Genomic DNA, 8205 nt, shown 5'->3' on the forward strand with positions numbered 1-8205 from the left:
GAAAGCCCCCCAGCAGTCACAAGCAGCCTCTGTTTTGGCTGCTCTTGGCAGCTGGGGGCGACCATCAGAGCAAGACTCACATTTAGACCCCGGGCTCTGCAGCAATCCCCTTACGCTCCCCTTCCCCGTCCCCACCTCAGCAGGCACTTTCGCAGCATCAGGGCAGGGAGAGGCCTTCACGAGAAGGTGAAGGGGCTGCAGAAAGAGGAAGAGCAGTAACAATCTGTCACTTCTTTCTGATGGCAAGAGAAGGGCAAAACTGTTTTTTCATCCTCGCACATTGATCCTAGCTAGAGGATATAATTTTTCCAGCCTGTTTTTTCCCCATATAAGTTTGGTCCTGTTTGTATGAGGAACCCAACAGATGCATGGAGGGCTGGTGCAGTTGGAGGACTGAAAACACCTAGAGTGAACTTGAACAGCAGGAAGGGAGATGGCCATTCATTATACCAGGGCTAAATGAGTTGACCATGGACAGGTTGTAAATCGGTGGCAGAGCCAGAGCAATATCTCTCTCCAGCTGAGTCCTGACCAATCTCCCTACAGGACTAAGTCACTCGTAGTAGTCTGGGGATGCCGCTAAACACTCAGCACGGCCAGTGACGCTTGCTCTAGGCATTGGCTTCCACTAAATGCAAATCAGTTTGAATTCTCACCAAAGAAAAAAGAGAAACAACTTACAAAGCCAAGGCATCATCTTCAAAATACATCCCCATCGTTACATGGCCACTTAAGATGTTTCCTGCCTCTTCGAAAGCTTCCCTGGCTGTTAAAAAAGACAAAGATACAAAAATAAACAATAGAAAGAGAAGTGCCAGCTTCCTCCTGGAAACCAAATGGCTGTCTGCATCCATAGCACTCTCCCACAGCAAACTGTCTGTTGGGAAGAAAACTGATTAGAGGCTCATGAGGAATAGATGCGTCTCATGGCCGCAGGCTATGGGAGGAGGAGTTGGCAGGGGCTGACAGGATCAGAAGGAAAGTTCCTATTACGAGAACAGTATTTACTCTTTACCCACCAGCACTGTTTCCAGGATCTGCGTGACAGAGGCACTGATGGAAAATGAAATGTCTTTAAGGACTTAAAGTCCATAAGTGTTCTTAGAAACAGGAGACCAGCTGTAAGTCTAAACAGAAATCTTATAAATCCTAGTGACCTTTCGGAAGTGACTGATGATGACTTAACTGGAGTAGCGCTAAGAGCCCAGCAGATAAACCAACATCTCCCTCAAGTGTCTTTTGGTTTTATCCAGTTCCTCGGAGCAAGCAGGGACTGTTCCAGGCATCCAGCTAGGATAGGGAGGATCAAAAAGCTAAACACCTTGCAGACATGGCCTGCTCACCGCTTTGTGCAGCTGCAAAGAGAGGGCAGCACCGCCGCCGCCGCCGCAGCTCAGCATAAACCCACGTGCAGCGGCTGCGGGGATCCACCACTCGCCTGATGGAGATGGCGAGGTCAGGTAGCGGATGGGGAGGAAAGGACTGGGTCGGGGCTCTCTTCATCCATCACAGCTGAATCTATCTGTGCTGAGAGAGTGAGAGCCCCAAAGGAAGCTGACACCAGAGCTGGTTTATACCCTCATAAAACAGTCTCAGTTTTAGGCAGCTGGATCCATGGGAGAGGCAAGCTTTGTGAGAACACGCAAGCCATAGCGCGTGAGCTTGTGAAACACAGTTATAGATCAGACATCAAGACCGCTGCTGCCAAAGGTAGGGTGAAAACGGGGCGGATTTCAACACACACACCCCCCTTGGTATTGAGCAATTGAAAGCACAAAAAAGAAAAAAAAAGGCGCTTCCGACTTAAGGAGAGTGAGAAATCACTCTTTGGAGAAGTCATGTTTTCCCAAAACTGAAGGTTACATCTCAGATACAGCCATGATATAGGTTGCTTTGTAACCTAAATAAGATCTCATTCAGATACTATTTAGTGTTCCTCGTAACATTCACCGTCATATCACAACTGGCCAGCCCAAGCTCCTGGGACCGGTGACTCAGACCACAGTAGACTGAGGCTGGCTCACAACTGGTCGCTTTTTGGTTCTTTGCCTCCTGCTTTCCAGCTACAATCAAAGCCGTATTTTCCGTTGTTTTTCCCTGGAACCACAGGGACCACAAGCTTTCCTCTACACTATTTTCCTTTCCAAATGGAAGCTTAGATCCTTAAAGGAGTGGCTCATTGAGGGTTCAGACATTGTAGGAAACAACACACAGACAACAAAGCTGGTGACACAGCTTGGCTGGTTCATCTTGGGATATACAGAAATCACCATTGGATGGGTTTGATGTTGGTTTCCAGCTCTTTGGTTACTTGATTTTATCAATGCTGGAAGAGAAGCAACCCATCAGACCGGCTGATAAGGATCACCGAGAACTTCACCAACTGTGAAGTTGTCTTTTTCCCAGCTACTGGAGAAGAGGCCGTGGGGCAGACCGTCAGCCCACCCTGTGCCATAAGGCACCGAAGGACACAGCCTAACGCAGAAAGAGCAGGCTCACATCCAAACTTCCTCAGGAGGGCACTTCTACAGGCATTTAACTTTAAACCCTCACTTGAGATGCAAGCTCGTGTTGAAGTGCTGCCCTGGAGCAGCCCTGGCTGCAGGAATTGTCTCCTAAATCAGGACAACTTTCAGCAGAGTCCAGGCTTACTCCTTTCATTAGGGTCAGTCCTGACGAGATCTTCCCTCCCTATCACACTCCCAAATCTTTCTGTATTTTGGGGACTGTGCCAGACCCGGAGCCATGCACCAACCTTCAGATCCCAACAGCTCACGGCAACGGTCTCTTAGCTGTGTGCAAGAAACCCTCCAAATTCACACAGCTGCACTACAGACACGAAGCACTTTTAAAGAAGCTGTTTAAATATTTCCTGGAAAATTAGTGCCCCCTGAGAGCACCACTTTAATTCCCTGCGGGGCCTGATCACGTGCTGCAGCACACGCCTCGAGCTGGAATCCCAGCTGCCTTCCACGACAGCTGCCGTGAATTGCACAAGCCCAGCTTCACTGCAGGATTTGGGAACAAGAAGGAATAAAACTGCCAGATGAGGAAGGATCTACAGCTCCTGCAGAGTTTTCGGAGTCAGGATCTGAGCATCACCCCTTGCCCCTCTAGCAGAAGGCATCTCACGAAACCATGCCCTCCAGCAGCACCTGTAGCATCTTTGCATGCCGCCTTCACTTGGTTTACACCGATGCTGGCAAGCCCTACGATGTTACCAGAGCTCTGCAGAACACAGGTGTATTTTTAAACATTTGCTGCATGGTTTAGGACAGAGTCTTACTTCCAAGTATGCTTCCAGTTTCTGCAGAGCAAACAAATTTCTCTCCTATAACTTCCCCGAGTTTCCAGGAAAGTGCTCGTTCATTGCCCTAGTAATACCATTCACTTCTTTGTCATAAATATTAATTATAATTTTTCTGGCAAGCCTCTTTTAGCCCAGCCCCACTGAAGGGCTTCTTAACATAGTTCTGACACTAAGTGTCGGAAAAAATCCAGGTCTTTATTTAACAGGACATCTCATTGCTCTGTTCCAGTTAATGAGAAACGGCAATGACAGGGTGCATTGCTGGTTCAGGTTACAGCAGCAATTCTTGCCGTGAGAAAATCATTGGAAATTCCAGATAAGTCTGCAAGCTGATAAGAGCAGCAATGTGGGTTCCCTGACTCTGGCCTGGGTTTGGTGCCAGAACAGCTGGCTCCAGTCTTCTGCTCCCTCAGGTCGTCCTGCATGACACTCGAACCCCCCTCAGGGCACCGGCAGTGAAAGCACCACGTACTTCATCTCCCTTGGCATCCGTGGCTGAGCTACCCCAGACTGCGGATGCCATTCCACATTGCAGACGGAGCGTGCCCCGAGGGAAGAGGCAATCTTCCGGGCAATCTCCGCACAGGGCTGTCTGGAAACCTGCAAGACTCTTGTTTGCGCAGAGGGATATTAACTTCTCCTATACAGGAAAGAGTTTGCGCTCACACTTCCAGCCAGATGCAGGCAGGTTCCTTCCGTGAACCCCCCTCATCGTCCCCATCTTGCCCCAGGTCCTAGCATGGGGCTAATCCAGGCTCCACTACTGCAGAGAGTGGAATACGTGGAATAGAGGGAAGATTTTGGAGCTCAGCTGATGAAAACCAGGCAGAAACTGGCTAAAGGGGTTTTGAGATCAGTAAGATTTTCTGCTATATTTAACAGACTTCGACATAGGCACTCCAGAAGAAGGCAGGCATATTAGCTCTCAGCTGGCGCAGTGAACACAGCCCAAATGTTTTCTGGTTGGTTCCAGACATTTTATTTTGTTCTTACCTCTGAGCACAGTGGATTCCCTCTGGACCTCCTCATGTGAGAAAGTACCTTGATTTGCATCTAACCAAAGTTTACAGGCACAACAGAGCTTCAAAATGAAAAACAGTCTGAAATTTTGACCTTCACAAAGATCAGAAAAATCTCCCTTTTTTACTGCAGTAATTCCCAGGGGTAGCTGGTAATGGAGAGACCGTGGGGTTGGAAGGTTCTAGCTCTCCACTGTGGATTTGACTGAAGCATGACATGATGTTCCCTTTCCAGACTGATTTCATTGGGGTTGTTCAGTCTGGAGAAGAGGAGGCTGAGGCGAGACCTCATCGCTCTCTACAACTACCTGAAAGAGAGTTGTGGTGAGGTGAGTGTTGGTCTCTTCTCCCAAGTAACTGGCAATAGGACGAGAGGAAATGGCCTCAAGTTGCACCAGGGGAGGTTTAGATTGGAGATTAGGAAAAACTTCTTCACTGAGAGAGTGGTGAAACATTGGAACAGGCTGCCCAGGGTGGTGGTGGAGTCACCATCACTGGAGGTCCAAAAATGTGTGGACGTGGCACTTTGGGACATGGTTTAGTGGGCATTGTGGTGTTGGGTTGATGGCTGGACTTGATGATCTTAAAGGTCTTTTCCAATCTTAATGATTCTCTGATTCTGTAACTCCTTCTCCCTTGTTAATGTATGATTGCCACATGAAAAATCACCATCGTGCTTGGGTCCATTTTCTCATCTTTCAGAAAGGCTGTGGAAACCCACCGGATCCTGGACCACAGCTATGGCACGCCACGAATGATGCTGGAGCAGCATCTGAGCAGGCAGGAGAGGGAGAGCATGATGCCTCCAAGTTTCAGCCGCTGGCCAGGACTATACTGACTGAGAGTACAAAGTGAGACAAATTCAGACAAGTTCAGAACACTCCTTCCAGCAACTCCGCTTAGCATTTCTAGCTGATGCCCACCACTCTGGGGACTGTGCCCACCTATTTCAAAGTCCACAAGTGGATTTCATTGAGTTATTCACATTTCATTCCTTTTGATGTAAGAAATTTGTATTTTACCTTATTGCTGCTTTGCTTTTTTTAAAAAAAAAAAGGGTTTTGGATCGTGTGTTAGTTGCAAGGACTGGGACTACCACATTTGCAGAAGTCAGCAAGATAACTATCAATCCAATAGTGGAAAGGGCTTTGTTTAAGCAAGAGTATGTTGCAACATGTTGTACATGGACTACAAGAGGCTGATGGATCTGGGCTTGTTCAGTCAGAGGCTAAGACAGGATTTAATGGCAGCCTACAACTACTTTGAAGGGGACTTATGAAGAGGACAGAGCCAAAGTCTTCACAGTAAGAGGCAGGAGACACAACAGAGACAACAGGCACAAATCATGGCTTGGTAAGTTCAGATTGGGCATCTGCAAAAATTTCTTTACAGAGACAGGTCACCCAGGGCACTGCCATTTTGTACTGTGCCAAGCACGATGTCTCAATCTCCGTCAGGGTTGTCAGATGCTACCACACTGGATGTAGTAAACGTGCCTGGCAGCTGAACGTCCTCTGAGCCAGGATAGGGACCTTAGGTCCCACATCTGGAATCACCTGTGGTCTTACAAAAATTCTACTTACAAAATTAAAAAGGGTGGTGCCAGGCAGGCTGTGATGTGAGCAAACATGCTTAGAAAAAATGAGACACAGAGGAACTTCCAAACATCTGGAATCATCCCTCTCCCATCAGGAATGAAACTGAGTGCTTTATCCACAAATACCACACTAACCTTCAGTTGTGGCTGTGCCAAATACTCCTAGAATCGAAGTGTGGGGATAGGATGACAGCTCAGATGGAAACTCTCCTCTTAAATATCCTTCTGCTTCCTCAATCGTGGCCAGCTTCAGAGGGCAGGAAACTCGGCTCCTACGGAAAGGCAGAGAAACAACATAGGCTGCCACCTTCTTCACTTTTGGGATGCCCTTCACAAAAGGGCAACCTCAATCCAACAATGCCCCAACTCAATATGACAACTGTTATGACTCACTAGAGGCAAAAACAGGTTGCCTGGGAAGGAAGAACAACACCTAGTCACAGAAAGGCACTGGAGCTGGTTATGGGGAAGAGAGAACAGCCCTGAGCCAAACTGGTTGCTCTGAGATCCTTGGGATCCCCATTAAAAATAACAGAGAAGGAATTCCAGCAGAGAGGGGGACAGTGACAACAGATGGATGCGCTGTCCAAGAACAGATGTTCCTTGACATTGAAAAGCACAAAGAGATATTAAGCTGATTTCCAAACCAGGTCTACAGTCAGATCTGACATTATTTTTCCAAAAGGGTTTCCATTACACAGGCCGTGAAGTATCCAGAACATCATCTAGCAGATGTGCCAGTCTTACTGTGTGGGGACTCATTAACAGACACTCACAGCATGATGAAGCTGGTCAGTTCTTCGGTTCCCCACATGCCATTGTACATCACGGATCGCTCTCCCTTCTCGTAAATCTTGATGGTAGGAAACTGAGTGACATTCTCCTTTGTGCAAACGCCAGGCCAGTCCCAGCAGTTTACCCGAGAGAGCAAAACCCCCTGAGTTCCTAGAGTGGAAACCAAATACATATAAATAATATGAAAAAGAAAAAGAAAAAAAAAAGAAATGGTGGAAAAAGAGAGGTTTTTGTGAGCTTCTTTGGATATTATCGCATATATTTGTATTAATGCTGCCAGAACTCCTATTTCCTTCGGCGTGCATCCTATAGGGCTGGATCCTAACACACCGCATGCACATGGAGTGATCCCAGGTGGGCTACCGCTGAGAAGTTCCTGGACCATTCCTGGAGTCAAATGCTGCTTTGTGTGGGCAGGATGTCAAAATCTAGCCCTGAATATACAATTCCATTGAGTACAGGCTACCTCCCTCTTGAAATCATTCATGGATATGCTTTAGACTTTTGAGCATAATAGTAACTATTTCCAGCCTGCAAATGTATTAAATACCCCAGCAGGTGTAGATGGATCCAAACAACAGACCGTGGAGGGAATAAACTCAGGGAAGTGGTAGGTTGCACTTCTCCGAAGGAAATTCCCAGCGACATTCACATCTGGCTGGTTACTCAAAGGAACACCATGAAACCCTGAGGCAACTGTCCAGAAGGATAAAAGGCAGAAAGGAAAGGTACTGGAAATACCTTAGGAATAAGGTCAAGACAAAGAAACGATACAGGTCGTCACTTACAGGAAAGAGGGAAGATAAAGCTTGGCACAGAGGAGGCTGATGCATTCAAGGCTTTTTCATTTATTAAGGTATCCAGTATTGAAAAGTGTCTGTTCTACCTAAAGCATGGAGCCCAATACACAAGGAGTAGTTAAAGGTCTCATAAACATGACAGATGTAAAAGAAGCTGGCAGTTTGATGGCATTCACCCTACCCTACCTATGCAAGCTGCTCATCTCCAAGCCACTAGCAGCTACCTTTAGGACCTTAAGAAAGAGCCTGGGGTCTCACAGGTAAGGGAGAGGGATAGGAAGAGCACTTGGGAATTACAGAGCAGTGGTTCCTGGTACTAAAAAAGCTTTTTACGGGTCTCACCAAAGCAATAAACTCAAGGGATTCATAAGCAGTGAAACAAATGAAGGTTGGTCCCCTGCACGCTTTCCATGAGCACAAGACACAATGCCTGCAGCTCCAGCATGTCCTTCTATCAGCTTTTCTTTCATCTGCAGGTTGGGTGAAGACCAGCACACACTGCTGCTGGTCCGTGGCTAAGCCTGTGCTAACCAGCTGGCAGGTGAACCATCACCAGCTTCACTAGCCACCACAGCCTGGCTACCAGCCTTGCTAACCTGCCTCCTACCTACTTGCGGGCTTGACCAAGGACAGCAGGGCTGCGTACAGTCCTCGGGCCATACGCTGTCCATGCCCGCTGCAGGA

General features: G+C 47.6%; 1 protein-coding gene across 1 annotated transcript in view; it reads right to left on the minus strand.

Moving 5' to 3' along the window:
* The window catches only part of TXNDC16 (thioredoxin domain containing 16), a 33765-nt gene that overhangs the window by 8195 nt on the left and 17365 nt on the right, over positions 1–8205 (minus strand). Inside the window, exons 13-15 of the mRNA XM_010288599.1 lie at positions 6703–6871; positions 6062–6198; positions 682–766 (exon numbers count right to left, since the gene is read on the minus strand). Coding sequence (XP_010286901.1) covers positions 682–766; positions 6062–6198; positions 6703–6871 — 391 coding nt within the window. The remainder of the gene's footprint in view (positions 1–681; positions 767–6061; positions 6199–6702; positions 6872–8205) is intronic.

The sequence above is a fragment of the Phaethon lepturus genome, unplaced genomic scaffold (assembly GCF_000687285.1).
Source record: "Phaethon lepturus isolate BGI_N335 unplaced genomic scaffold, ASM68728v1 scaffold13216, whole genome shotgun sequence".
In the NCBI taxonomy this organism is placed as follows: Eukaryota; Metazoa; Chordata; class Aves; order Phaethontiformes; family Phaethontidae; genus Phaethon; species Phaethon lepturus.